The sequence below is a fragment of the Mustela erminea genome, chromosome 7 (genome assembly GCF_009829155.1).
Source record: "Mustela erminea isolate mMusErm1 chromosome 7, mMusErm1.Pri, whole genome shotgun sequence".
In the NCBI taxonomy this organism is placed as follows: domain Eukaryota; kingdom Metazoa; phylum Chordata; class Mammalia; order Carnivora; family Mustelidae; genus Mustela; species Mustela erminea.
This window is the reverse complement of record NC_045620.1, coordinates 83,245,367-83,260,614: the sequence shown is the minus strand read 5'-3', so window position 1 is coordinate 83,260,614 and position 15,248 is coordinate 83,245,367. Positions and strand designations below refer to the sequence as shown.

At 35.7% G+C, this 15,248-nt stretch overlaps 1 protein-coding gene across 2 annotated transcripts in view; it reads left to right on the top strand.

Annotated features, from left to right (window-relative positions):
• PELI1 (pellino E3 ubiquitin protein ligase 1) overlaps positions 1-15,248 on the top strand; it is a 56,592-nt gene that overhangs the window by 38,537 nt on the left and 2,807 nt on the right. For both annotated transcript variants that reach the window (XM_032352266.1, XM_032352265.1), the window contains exons 2-6: positions 3,964-4,103; positions 7,113-7,242; positions 10,011-10,112; positions 14,580-14,777; positions 14,873-15,061. In XM_032352266.1, coding sequence (XP_032208157.1) covers positions 4,033-4,103; positions 7,113-7,242; positions 10,011-10,112; positions 14,580-14,777; positions 14,873-15,061 — 690 coding nt within the window. In that variant the 5' untranslated portion in view covers positions 3,964-4,032. The remainder of the gene's footprint in view (positions 1-3,963; positions 4,104-7,112; positions 7,243-10,010; positions 10,113-14,579; positions 14,778-14,872; positions 15,062-15,248) is intronic.

Here is a 15,248-nt window from a genome sequence, read left to right as displayed (position 1 = left end):
ACTTCTATAAATGGAAAATTATCACTTCGTAAAAATAGAAAGTAACTCTAAATAGGAGTCTAAATCAAGACGAAGCCACAATATTAAAATTTAGTTTAAACTTTAAATTTAATTCTTGTTATTAAATTTTTAATTTTTGCTGTTCTTGGTTAGAAATGTATCAAAGCAATGTTTTTTGTGTTTGATGGCAGTACTTTAATTTCTAACAAGAAAAGCACGGTTAAAGCTTCTAATTAAGCTTTGCTCAGCTTTTTGTAATGGGATGTTTCTGTGGGGGGGAATAAGAGGGTATGAATTCTTGTTTGTATATTAAAATCTGACTTAATGTAGATCAGAAGGTCTTGGTAAATGGACCAAAATTGTTCTTTGGTTAATTTGAATTAATTTGTTTTAAAACTCTTCAATTTTTTTCATTGAAGGTTTTAGTTAGCTTCATGTTATTTCTTTTTCTAAATGGAGGATATGATCAGTATTGTTTATTTTACTGAAATAAAACATTTCTTTGGGGAGTTGAGAGAATTTTTTTTTTCATAGAATTGTAGCTCTTTATTTTTTTTTTTTTAAGATTTTTCTTTATTTTTTCAACAGAGATCACAAGTGGCAGAAAGGCAGGCAGAGAGAGGGGGGAAGCAGGCTCCCTGCTGTGCAAAGAGCCTGATGCGGGGCTTGATCCCAGGACCCTGAGATCATGACCTGAGCCAAAGGCAGAGGCTTAACCCACTGAGCCACCTAGGCGCCCGGAGAGTTGAGAGAATTTTGTAGAGTATTTGAATGGAGGAAAATTTTTAAAAATAGTTCTTAAGCGTATTTTATTTATTTAAAATAACTTCAGTGTTTCTTAAATTTACTAACAATAAAAATTAGTGTGTTTGTCTGAATTGCTGGTCTAAATGTTTATGTCAGTTATGAGGGATAAAAGAGGGTCAGAATGGTTAAGCCTTCTCCTTTTACTTGTTCTTTCTCATTGGGCTACAAATAGTCTGTGTTGCCTTCTCTCCAAAAATGCTGCTGTAGAGGCTGTATTTCACTGTACTACAGAAAAAGACAAATAGGCATTTTTCATTCATTTTGTTTCCTGTGAAACTTGTTGGTGGAAGTATGAAGTCAGGAGACTGTCATGGGTTAGCTAGTAAGAGTTGTGAAAACCTTTGTAAGAGGTCTAACAGGAAGATCACGGAGAGAATAGATGTAGGAAATAACTAGTCCCATTAAGCTGCTGATGAAATAGATACAGTATTATGGGGATTGTTTGTAGTATTTCTTCTGGCTTATCAGAAATACTAGTCTTGTTTTTCCTGTCAAATTTATATTTCTTAAATAAGCTTTTTAATTTGAAATCATTGTAAATTCATATGTGGTCATAAGTTATAAGACAAGAGATTCTGTGTACCCTTCACACAGTTCCCCCCAATTGTAATATCTTGCAAAACTATAGTAAAATATCACAACCAGAATATTGACACTGGTAAAAACAGAACATTTCCATGACCACATGGGTCCTTTCTGATGTCTTTCTGTTGCCACACCCACTTCCCTTTTACTCCTACTTACTCCTTAACATCCTAGCAAGCATTTATGTTTTTCCCATTTCTATAATTCTGTCATGTTAAGAGTGTTACATAAATAAAATCATTTATGTAACCTGTTGAGGTTAGCTTTTTTTTTTAACTCAACATCATTCTCTAGAGATTCATCCTTGTTATTTCTTCTGCGTTCCTTTTTATTGCTGAGTACTATTCCACAACATGAATGTACCACAGTTTAATCATTCACTTAGTAAAGAACATCTGGACTATTTCCAGTTTTTGGCTATTATGAATAAGGCTGCTATAAGACATTCATGTACAGGTTTTATAACATAAATCTTCATTTCATTTCTCTAGAATAAATGCCAAGGTGTGCCATATATAATTGTCTTAAATATTCCTTTACATACATTTGAAACCACCTCTGACAGTGTTAATAATTTTTGCTTTGACTTTCAGACATACTGTAGAAATCCAAGAAAAGGAAAGTTCATTATATTTACCTGTATTTTTACTTACCATGTTCTTTCTTCTTTTCTGATGTTTCAGGGTTCTTCTATCAGTTTTCTTCTTAGAGAATTTCTGCTAGCCGTTCTAATAGAGTAGATCTGTGGTGACAACTTCTGTTTAATTTTCTCTCACCTGAGACTGTCTTGATTTCCCCTCCATTTTTGCTGGGTATAGGATTCTGGGTTGACAGTTCTTTTCTTTCAACACCTGAAAAAGATATGTTACTTTCTTGGCTTCTCTGAGGTATTTTGACATGGATTTTTTTAGGTTTATGCTCTGTGAGTTTTGTTCAGCTTCTTGAATCTGTGGTTGTGGTTTCTTTTTCCAAATTTGCTAAGATTTCAGCCATTATATGAATACTTTTCAGTTCTATTCTCTTTCTTCTTTTTCTGGGTTCTAGTGATACAAGTATTAGCTCTTTTGCTGTGATCCCACAGGTTCATGAGGCTCTGCTCTTTCTTCATTTTTTTTCCCCTCGTCTTTCTTCCTGTCCATTTTCCCTCCTCCTCCCCCTCCTCCTCTTCCTTCTTCTTCTTCTTGTCTATTTTCCCTCCTTCTCCTCCTTCTTACCGATTTTCCCTCCTCCTCCCCTTCTTCCTCCTCTTCCTCTTCCTCTTCCTCTTCTTCTTGTCTGTTTTCCCTCTTTTGTTCAGATTAAGTAATTTCTCTCTTCTGGTTCACTGATTCTTTATTATGTCACTTTTATTCTGCTGGTAAGCCCATCCTAAAAAGTGAGCATTTAAATTTTGTCTCTTTGTCCAGACTTTTTTGTTTGTCCCAAATATGTTTGCATCTTACATTTTTATCATGATTGGTTTAAAATCCTTGTCTGGTAATTCTGATATCTCTGTCATCTCAGCTTCAGTATTTATTTCTTTTTGCATTGTCTTAAATCTTTATAGTTCTTAATACAATGAATGGTTTTCTGTTGAAACCTGGACATTTTGGTATTATGTTCTGAGACTCTGGATGTTACCTAAACCTACTATTTCCACTGTCTTTTTCTCTCACTGCCTTGGCTGGGGAATAGTGGCTGCCTTCTTTTTATTGCCAGATAGACATAGAAGTCCAGGTTCCATACTCAGCCTTCATTGACACCTAGCGCAAGGGAATCCTTGTTACTGCCATGTGGCGATGGAAGTCCAGGCTTCCCTAACACTGCTAGAGTAGAGGTGGGGGCATGTTACCAACCAGCAGGGTGAAAGTCTTGGATCCCTACTTGGCTGCCCGACAGTACCTTGGTTGGGGGCAGGGGGCTAGGCTTCTTTATTATGGCCTTGTGAGGTAGAAGTCTAGGCTCCCCACTAGGCTCTTGCTTGTGTGGGCAGTGGTAGGGCCAGTGTTTTCTGTGGTGGTTGGCTATAGTAGAATAGTTATTGTCGAAAGTTATCTCTCTTACTAAGGCTGCCTCTTCCTCATTCCTTTAACTGGAGAGATAAAGCTTTTGGGGTGGCTTTTTGTTTGTTCATTTGGTTTTTGTCTCTGCCAATTGCTGTTTCGAGGTTGCTGGATTGTTCAGCTCTAAATCTGGGATATAGGAACCATAAAAAAAACCCAGAGAAACTCAGCACTGTGTCACTCCTTGTGCCCCAAGGTCCCTAGCTGGTCTGTCTGCTCTCTATTTTTCAGAGTCTTCTTATGTTTTGTATATAATGTCCAGAGTTTGCAGTTGTACTTAGTGGAAATAATAGGGAACAATTACTCCTATTCCATCTTCCTAAAGTTACCAAATTTACATTTCTAAACTATTTAAATAGAAGAACCAAATATATAACTATTATTGGGGAATATATCATGCACTTTCTATATTATATAGAAAATATATAACTTTGCATAATATTGTGCTCACAAGGACTGCTGGAAGATAACATCTTTATTTAAACTGAAATTCATTGTCACACTATTAATGAAAACTTTTTGCCTCTAGGAGATAATGCAAAAGGTGTCTCAAGGCTCCTGACCAGTGAACAAAGATTTGAGAAAGACAGCCAAGCTCATGTTTTCTCCTGATCAAGAAAATCATCCATCCAAAGCACCAGTAAAATACGGTGAACTCATTGTCTTAGGGTAAGTTTTCTCCATCTGATGACACATAAAATTGAATAATTTATAGTGACTTTAACATCCAGATTGAAATTACTTTTTAGGGACGCCTGGGTGGCTCAGTTGGTTGGACCACTGCCTTTGGCTCAGGTCATGATCCCGGAGTCCTGGGATTGAGTCCCGCATTGGGCTCCCAGCTCCATGGGGAGTCTGCTTCTCTCTCTGACCTTCTCCTCGCTCATGTTCTCTCTCACTGTCTCTCTCTCAAATAAATAAATAAAATCTTAAAAAAAAAAAAAGATTATTTATTTTAAAAAAAATGAAATTACTTTTTAGATTGTATATCCTATCTATTTCCAAAAATGATTTAAAGCTACAGGATGATTATCTCAAAATAATATTGATAATGTTAAATCAAGAAACTCTTAATCCTCATTTTTATGCCATCTCTTAAAAGTGCTCATGTATGCATAAACTTTGCCTTAACGTTACTCTCAGAAAGAACAAAGCTTCTTAAAGATGAAAAATGTAAAATCTGAATGTCTGAAGTCATATAATTGTTTCATTTGTCTTCCCTGTCCCATCTTTTAGAAAAGTATGACTCAGCTGCCTTTACCAAAATCCCTTCCCTGTTTAGGTCATTTCATATAAGTTAGTATTTATTTGTTCCTTTGTCCTTCTGAGATAGTTGTTGCTTTATGCATAGGGTCCTATTCTTCTTGTGATAGAGTTGTACAGACTAAAGATATGATGACTCTGAAGCCCAGAGTCTCATTACTTGTTTGCTTTCTAAGTGTTCTCATCCATACAACTTACATAGACATAATCTAAAGAATAAGGAACAGATGATTCCATATTTCAGTTTATTCAATCTAAACTTGCATTAACTGTCAAAGCTGAGAATATTAGTCCATTAGCAAGAGATTTCAGAAACTAGAAATTGCATATTTTACTTTCCCCCTGATGTTTCTTTTCTTCTGTCTAGAAATCAGCTCTAGGAACAATTATATGACTTTAGATATTTGAAACAACAGGTTTTAGAGTCATGTTGGTACAAGTTCTTGTTTAAGTGAGAATGTGTCCCTTGTTTCAGAGGAGAGAGTGAGAGAAAGTCAGATGATAATATGGAGTTAATGAGCTTGACTAGAAGTCATGAATGCTAGATTCCAGTGCCTATTCTACCATTGCTAGTTATATGACCTTGGGCAAGTCACTTCACCATTCTGGGTCTTAGTTTCCTCTTCAGTAAAATGACAGACAAGATCATCTAAGGCCCATTGAGACCTAAAAATCTCTTTTCCCAAAAACAACTTAATACAACTTGAGATCACATAGATCTTAATGTAGTAATGACTAACAGCTTCTAATTTCCAAAAATTATTCAAAGTTAAATTCTTCTACTAGGAATTCTGAGTCATTTGAAGACTGGAATTTAAAATTTAGTATATCGTTTAAACTGCCTTTCTTAGCCCAGCAGTTTCTCATCGTAGTTGTCTCTGTATCTGGCACTTGATTTCTTAAAATACAAATAATACTTCTTTCCAGCCCTCAGGAGAAATAAAGCTGGATAAGATTGTCAGTTTGGTGTTATTGCTACTTTAGAATAGAGTTTTGAGCTACAGAGACACAGTGTTTGGGAATAGAGAGTATATCCCCAGAAGAGAAACAAGTCAAGTAACTAAGCAGACAGAATAGTCAGGATCCACATAGGACTGGTGGCAAAACACAGCCTAGAATTAGTGTTGTATTAACTAAGGGGTATGACTCTGAGCTCTTAGCAAGGCTAGCAAGATTAGCAAGGGCTTTCTCCAACAGAAATCAGTGTGTTTTATTTTTTGTAAAGAATCAATATGATTTCTGTATATGGCAGTTTGAGTAAAGCCCCTTCTCTTCCTTGTCAGCCACTACTGAAGGCCATTTTACAATCACATTCTCCTCCAACCTCAAAACTGTCCCTGGTCCCTCCTTCATTTTCCCTCAAGATTAACCAACTATATATAAGAGACCAGGAAACAAACCAAAGATTTGTCAGGGGGCAGGGGGGCAGTGAATGAGGAGAGATTATTATTAAGCCACTACTCAGGCCAAATGAAGCAAAAAAGAATTCAAAAAAGCATGGCACAAACACCTGGATTCAAATTCTAGTATTTTCATTGCCACTTGTGTGACCTTCAGAAAATGACTTAATTTCCCTGAGCCTCTAAGGAATTTTATTCCCCTGAGGTATAACTTAAATTCCTAACTGGTAAAAACCGAGTGATGCAAATCTCTAGAATTTTTATGAGGATGGATTAAATGAGGTGCTATATGGTAGAGAACACAATAGTGCCTAATACACAGTAAACACCCAAATGTTTTCTTGTGAACTTCTTTCCTATCCAATCCTCATTTACTTGCTTATTTTCAGGACATGTATATAGTATCATGGAGAAATGGTTATAAGATCTGAATGACAAAAATGTGTCTTGTCACTGTTTAGCAGGCATCTTTAATTAGATAGGTTTTCCCAACATAATGTGAATGTGTATGTGTACATTCATGTCCTAAGTCTTATCAGACTTATCAAATGAGTCTAAAAATGTCTTATTTCAAAAGGTATTTAAAGTATTTAGTTGACAATTAAAGGAGATTCTGTTTTAGACAATTCATACTGTACTTTTAAAGGTTGTATTAGCACATGCGAACATCCACCTTTAAAAAACATAGAATGAGTCATAAGGAATCAGACATGCCATTAATCAGCTCTTGATTATCTTGAATAAAAGAGGGAAGAAAAATACAGATAATTTAAAGCTATTTATAATCCAAAAAATACTTCTTTGTGACTTGGAATGTAACCAGAATATCATTTTGTTTCATACTCAGACAGCTGGTCTAGGGATCAGTAATTACTGAAGGGAATTTGAGATACTTACAGTGTGCTAATAGATAATTAATTGGAGATCGATCCATATTTTAAGGCAAAGTAAAACATTTGTTTCAGAATTGTGTGGTTCTTACAAGAGATCACCTAAACTTTTTTCCCCCCACCAGGTATAATGGATCTCTCCCAAACGGTGACAGAGGAAGAAGGAAAAGTAGGTTTGCTTTGTTTAAAAGACCTAAGGCAAATGGGGTGAAGCCCAGCACTGTGCATATCGCTTGTACTCCTCAGGCTGCAAAGGTAAAAAGCAAACAAACCCAAATTAAACTAAATAAGTTAACTTGAGAAATTGAAAGACCCGTACATGTTGTTTATGTTCTCTAGGGTTCCCTTCACATTCTGTACCAGAAGTTTCCTTTTGTTTCAATGGGAGCAGACACTTTGGAGACATTACTTGAAAGGCTGCCATATAGAAGGGCATCAGACTTTTTTTTTTTTTTTTTTTTTTTTAAATGACAAACCAGGATCAGTGGGTAGAAATTAGGAGGAAACATTCCCTTTCAATAAGAAATTTTTAAAAAGGTAGGTTGGGACCAGGGCTTTATCTAGTATTTAGAATTATACAGCTGTCTACCCTGAGAAGTAGGGAGTTTCCACTGTTACTAGAGGGGCCTTGCCAATGAATGTAGTATATAATAAGCATACTCAGGTAGTTGAAGCATTGTATAGATGAGGTGATTTTTTTAAACTCAGGGTTAATTGTGTGATTCTTACAGGAGATCTTTATCAAAGATTCTGCTTATGCTCTTATTTTTTTGTTTGCTTGTTTTATGGGCCTCAAAGCTTTTAACATAGTGCCTTGAACAAAATGGACCACAGTTAACTATTAAATTGAATCAAAACTATAAAAGCAAATACCCAACTGTATTGGCTCCTTTATCTTTCCCTGCCAAAATATCCAGAACCTGAGCCATCATTTCAGGACACTCAGGCTTTTCCTGGAGTGATAGACAGTTTAGGGGGAATTTTAAATCTTTACATTTCTGTGAATTCTTCTACTTCCAGTTTCATAATACAGAATTTGTATTGGATATTGTGTTGTGTGAATAAAAATTACAAAGTCTCTCACCTTCTGGAAGTAATTGTATCTTTAGCTAGGCAGCCCCAACATGTGCATTAATATTATACCCCTGAGATATATCTCTGTAAGTTAAATGAAAAAGAGATGGAGAAATTGGCATATGGTGACTTGTTTTAGGTCATAGCTCCAGTCCCTGAAGTTAATTGAATTTTTGTATCCCACATGGTGTCTAGAACAGTCTTCATGTCTTGATGCGGCCTCTCATCTATTACTGTTTGAAACCCCGTAAATGTAGAAAAGGGACAGTTTCTTTCAAGTGTTTCTTTTTGCTCCTTTGCAGAGAAAGGTTGTGCTAAGCAGGTAGTGAGAGTGAATGAAAGCTAATGACCCAACCCGAGGAGCTCGATGCCAGACCTGCCCCGGCAGCAGTGCTCTTGCATTGGGTGTATGCCACTTCTTTGTGCAGGGTTGTTACATCTGTTGTCCCCAACCACTAATGCCATGTAAGCCTGCAAATCACAGCCAGAAAATGCTCCTACATATTTCCAAGTGCCCCTTTCACAGCTACTACTACCTCTGGTTGAGAACCACTAGCAGAGGGAAAATAGTTATAATCTCTATATCTAAAATACCCTGTTCTGGCAGTCATCTGGGATAAGGTTAAACTCTGCCTTTCAGTCCAGTGAGAACTTAACTAGACATAGTTCTTACTCTTAATATAAGACTAGGTTTAATTGCTAATAAAGCCAGAGATTACAATGTCAAAGTACACAAAAACCTGTGTTTTTTAAATCTCTTTAGCCATTAAGAACACATTACTTCCAAGATTCTGGGCAGTTATTTGATTGAAAAATCATTGCTTTATGCTAAGTTAAAGTAATTATAGGTTTTAAAAATCTATAAACAATTTTATATTTATTTTTAAAACATCAGCAACATGCATGGGAATGATGTACATGCATTAATGAGGTTAAGATACCTCTATGAAGAGAGCAGAGTGAGAAAAACATGTAAGCAGCCTTGACACTCTGTTGAATTTAAGAAACCAGAAGCAAAAATGGCATTGTTATGCTTTGATAAAGCTTGGTACCCAGGTGGTTTTTTAAAATTTTCTTTAAGTATTTGAAAATTTCACAGCTTTAATTAACTTTAAATCTATTATTTTAAGGCTTTATCTATTACAGATTACCTACAAATTGAAACCAAGTGAGGTTTTATAATGCCACGGTTCTAATTAAGAAACATTTTTTGAATTTAGCTTCTTTGCTTTACGTCTTTGTATCCGTTTTCCTTTTACGCAACCTGTTTCCACTTCCTTTGTGCAGGTTTTCCCCCTTTCTGATATTATCTTCAACTCAAATACATAGAAAATGCCCAAAAACAAAACCAAAAAGTTCTTTTTAGCAATGTTTTTAGTTTTAGTTTGGGATAAGTCAGAAGTACAATCGTAAGCATTATGTCCATTTCCTTTGGTGTAAGGCTTAATCATTCTATGAATTTTTCCGTATTTGCCCAGCATATGGCAAATATTTGTCACCTATAGAGTCACAGAATGATTAAGAAAAACATTTAACTCTGCATGTTGGTAACTTGTTTATAACTCTTTGAATTACTTTAAATATAAGAATCTTATCTTGTAAAATTTTGTATTTTCTCCTTAATAAAGTATAATTGAGTACTATTTTCAGTTTCTACATGGGGTTTCATTTTGATTACTTTATAATAAAAATATTTATAAGGGAAACCCAGATTTTACAGTGTTTTTATACAATGAAATTATGCTTACTCTAGAATCTTCAAAGTATTCTTGTACACCCCACTCAGTCTGAGTAACTACTATCACAGCTCACATTACAGAAAAGTTACTAATTTCTACCTTAAATTTTGGGAGAAAATATATCAAACATGTGATAGATTACTTTTCTTTTTTGAATTTGATTTGATTGGCCTACCAGCTAATTTTTGCTATTAATATTTTCTTTCTTAGGCAATAAGCAACAAGGACCAGCACAGCATATCATATACTTTATCTCGGGCCCAGACAGTGGTGGTTGAATATACTCATGACAGCAACACAGATATGTTTCAGGTACTATAACATCTGAATTTTTTTTTTTTTTTCTTAAAAAAACAAAAAAGTTGACAACCTGTTGTCAGTGACTTTTGCTGTGGTCGGTTTGATGATGATCATATTTTAGTCAAGTATTACATTAAAATATATATTGATTTCTAAATCTCATATATAGAATTCAGCATAGCATGGTTAAAAAATGGGCTCTGGTGAACATTACTTAATCACTCTATGCCTCAGTTTCCTCCTGTGAAGTGCAGATAATAGAGCTTCCTTCCTATGACATTTAGGAGGCTTAAATGTGTTAGTACATGTAAAGTGCTCAAAGCTGGGTCAGAGAGCTGGTAAACACTTAGCAATTAATAGTGGTTATAAAAATAGCTTAGTTAGCTGTTATCAGAAAAAAAAAAAAAAAAAAACAAGTAGTCTGCACATACTTGTGACTTTTTTTTGCCACCGTTTCCCACCTTCCTCTCTAGGTAGCAAAATGTACAGGCAATCTCTAATTGTCTGTATAATGTTTGCGATCAGACTTGTTTTTTAGCACATATTTTCTGCTACTAATGCAGTTAAAGTTTTTTTTTTTCCTGCCTCTCATTTTTGTACCAATCCAGTGCTGATGTTTTCATAAACTTAATAGATTATAGAACAGTCAAACCCAAAGATATAAACAGGATCCATAATGCCTTCTCTTGTTTGGCTTTGTAGAGCCTGGATTTTTGGAAACAAATAAGACATAAAGTACCCAATAATGTTGCTTTTGCAATTACTGTCTCAGTGACTTCTCAAATTTTTTTTGTTTTGTTTTATAAGATTGAATAGAAAAGGCCTGGAGATGTCTTTAATTATAACCAATAGCAAAATATTTCTCATTGAAGTCAATTGTTCCCCTCTAGCCCTTCTAGTAAAATACTGAATTTTTTAGAATAGGGTCTCTATAGTTAATATCAGAGTATGGATGTATGTTTATCTTTCTTGCTTTTGCCAAAAAAAATTTAAAATAAATAACACTCTTAATGAAGATTAAGGTTGGGATCTTAATGAGAACCTAACACAAGCTTTAGGATAATTTTCCACATTTTATTTTACTGACAACCAGTTAAAATAAATATGCTTAATTAGCTTTTTTTTTTTAAGGTTTTTTTTTTTTTTTTGACAGAGAGAAATCACAAGTAGATGGAGAGGCAGGCAGAGAGAGAGAGAGAGAGAGAAGCAGGCTCCCCGCTGAGCAGAGAGCACGATGCGGGACTCGATCCCAGGACCCCGAGATCATGACCTGAGCCGAAGGCAGCGGCTTAACCCACTGAGCCACCCAGGCGCCCGCTTAATTAGCTTTTTTAAAAAGTCAAGATGTTACCTAGATGTTTGACCCCAGACTAGAAGTTTTGTTTCAGAAAATACCTTGTATTCATTTGTTTACCCCTTGTTTTTTGTCAAAAGTTACTGAAGTCTTGTGAGTTAAAAGTTATAGTTAGTTGGGGGCAGAATTGGGATTAAACCAGGCATTCTGAATTATAGAACAGTGTCTTTGCCATTTTATGAAGGTCCTTAAATAACTTTCAACATTTTTTTTTCCTTTTCATAAAGGAATAGAGTTTTTCTTAAATAGTCTTCATAATGTTCTTTCTACAAAGCATGAGACCAGTGAAAAATCCAAACATTTCTACATCAAAAAAAAAACAGAGATATATCTGAAACTACCCTGATAATTTAACCAGTCTTTGAGGAACTGGTTTTATAACCATTCTGAGATTACCTGCCTTCCACACTGAACAAAGAATATTTATTGTTCAACTCATCAACTATTCAAACTCTAACTCTGCATTGGTTAACACTATGAAGTAAATAAAGGAGACATTACAAGTTGTTTATATTCATAGGTGGTACACTGGCAGTCTAAATATGAAGTACAAGTTTCTGATTGGGTTGAAGAAGGGTGAGGGAAAGACTTCATAGTAGTGCCTTTTTATCCAGATATGTTTGGGTTTTTTTGTTTGTTTATTTGTTTGTTTGTTTTAATGAAGTTTGAGTAGGATTTTATCAGTCCAGCCAGTAGAAAGGCATTCTGACAAAAGAGATGGCAAAGTGTAGTAGAAGATTGACCAATGAGGGGCACCTGGGTGGCTCAGTGGGTTAAAGCCTCTGCCTTCGGCTCAGGTCATGATCCCAGGGTCCTGGGATCGAGCCCCGAGTCAGGCTTGCTGCTCAGCAGGGAGCCTGCTTCCTCCTTTCTCTCTGCCTGTCTCTCTGCCTGCTTGTGATCTCTGTCCATCAAAATAAATTAAAAAAAAAAAAAAAACAAAAAGAAGAAGATTGACCAATGAGCTGCTTGCAGCTAGAATATACTTTTTATGTGAATAGCAATGATAGGAAATTAAGCTGCATCAGTGGGATGCAAATTGTGAAGTCAGTTTCTAATTATTACAGAAATAAGGAACTAAGGGCGCCTGGGTGGCTCAGTGGGTTAAGCCGCTGCCTTCGGCTCAGGTCATGATCTCGGGGTCCTGGGATCGAGTCCCGCATCGGGCTCTCTGCTCAGTGGGGAGCCTGCTTCCTCCTCTCTCTCTCTCTCTCTCTCTCTGCCTGCCTCTCTGCCTACTTGTGATCTCTCTCTGTCAAATAAATAAATAAAATCTTTAAAAAAAAAAAAGAAAGAAGGAACTAAGAAGTTTGAATAGTCTGTAAGGAACCATTAGGGTTTTTAATGAGAGTGGGAGGGAATGACATGGTAAGATCTATACCTTTAAAGCTAATAGTGGCAGTTAGAAAGAGGAGGAATTACTAAAATTTATCTTACCACATAGTTATATTTTGTCAACTGATCATGATCACATAGGTTTTTTTCTCTTTGTAGATACTTAACATATCTTCCTTCTTACCAATCTTGACCAATATTGCTTTGAAGTCTTAAATCTCCTCTAAGACACAGATCAAGTATCAACTGTTTTGGAACAATCTCTCCTTCCAAATAAGTGCCCCTTCTGAATATCTTGATTCTAAATACCAATCCTCAATCCATTCCTGGGCCTACATCTTTTGGATCTAAAGGAGTGTTTTATTCTTAGAACTATTTTTAGTTTCAAAAGGCTGAGACCATTTTCTTTGGATATCATATCTTAAAAAGCAGGAAAAGGGACATCCAATCTTAAGTTTGTTAACCAGCCAGTTTTCTTCTAAAACTATCCAAACTAAAGAAAGACTTACACTAGATAGGACAAAAATGCTAAAAGGATCTTATCTAAAAGTATGTGGTTATGAGGAATTCTTGAGACTCAACTATGCTAAGAATGACTTTGAAGTGTCATCATCATTGTAGAGGGTCAGTGTTTTTTCTCAGTATCCACTTTCTTCAATTTTATGATATTACTTTATAACCAGTACATGAATGAACTCATCATTTTTAAATGTTTGCTTTAAAACCCTGTGACACTTATCAGGTCTGTCATCTATTCCATAGATTTCCTTTTTTCTTTTCATTTTTAAATGTTTACTTTAAAACCCTGTGACACTTGATCAGTTCTGTCATCTGTTTCCTTTTTTTTTTTTCCTCAACTTTCATCTTTCAAAATCAAAATTAATTTATTTACTAGCTAGTACCTCTGGAGATTTTTAATTTGCTCACCCATCCACCAGAACTCTGATCTGGGAACCTTGTCTCTCTAAAACATGGCTGAGAACCAGGAAGAAAATAAAAAGGACATCTAGGCATATAAAATAAAGGCCATGTAGGCCACACACTAAAATTCCTTTTCTTTGCTTCCTGGAGAATCTTTTAGGTATTTACCAAGAACCTTTTGAAAGACTGTTCTTTAAAGTTTAGTTTTTTTTTATTTCTCAACCCACAGCAGAATAATAGTGACTAGTTAGAGGAGGGGTATGCTGCTAGAGTCAGGTATGCCCAACCGCAAGAAGTGATAGCTGACAACCTCACAGAACACACAAGAATATCTATAAAGTATACATAAGACCTCAAAGGAAGCTATGTAAACCCATAACGTAAGGATCAGCCTTCTTGTACATTGCTATAGCACCTGAAGACATTACTGCATTTAGTGTAGTATAAATGGTATTCATAGTTCAATGTCCTGGAGTCATCATAACATAGTGTATGTTCACTATATTCTGTTAAAGAAGGTAGAGTAATACATGGTAGCCATATTTCCATCCAGAGGGATTAAAATTAAAATCTGCAGCCATCTAGAAATCTCAGCCATCCTAAATTCTGCATTCCCTGAGGGTTTCATATATTCTGGATGGTAAGTTCCTACTTACTCCTATGCTCTAAATAATTATTAAGTCACAACAAGTTCGACAGATTAATTTTCTAGGGTGTAGATGCTCTCAGAGTTATGTTTGCACTGTAGAAATCTCAGAGGCTTAATGATTTCATCTTCTTGTACCTTTTTTTTTTTCTTGTACCTTTCTTGAATGGATTTTCCACAGTGTTCCTTTCAATAGGTTTATAGATATTTCTTTTTCCCTTAGATTGGTCGGTCTACTGAAAGTCCCATTGATTTTGTAGTAACTGACACAGTTCCTGGAAGCCAAAGTAATTCTGATACACAGTCAGTGCAAAGCACTATATCAAGATTTGCCTGTAGAATCATATGTGAACGGAATCCCCCCTTTACAGCACGGATTTATGCTGCAGGATTTGACTCATCAAAAAACATCTTTCTTGGGGTAAAGAGCTTTTTTCCTGAATGGTGCATTATTTTTAACCATTTCTGTTTCCAAATTCCTAAGAACTGGAAGCTCACTATTTTTATTGCTACTAGGAGAAGGCTGCCAAATGGAAGACATCAGATGGGCAGATGGATGGTTTGACAACTAATGGCGTTCTTGTTATGCATCCACGCAATGGGTTCACAGAAGACTCCAAGCCTGGAATATGGAGAGAAATATCAGTGTGTGGAAATGTATTCAGCCTGCGGGAAACCAGATCAGCCCAGCAGAGAGGAAAAATGGCAAGTATTGAGATGTAGCTTCTTACTTACTTCCACTAAACACATTGGGTGTGTTGGATTGAATGCATTACATAATTCCAAAAACTTAAATCTCTTGCTGACACAGAGTACTTAAGTCTGACTATCAAAAACACTGACCACTAAATATTATACTACAGGGTATTATCTTAAGGTTATTAGACTTACT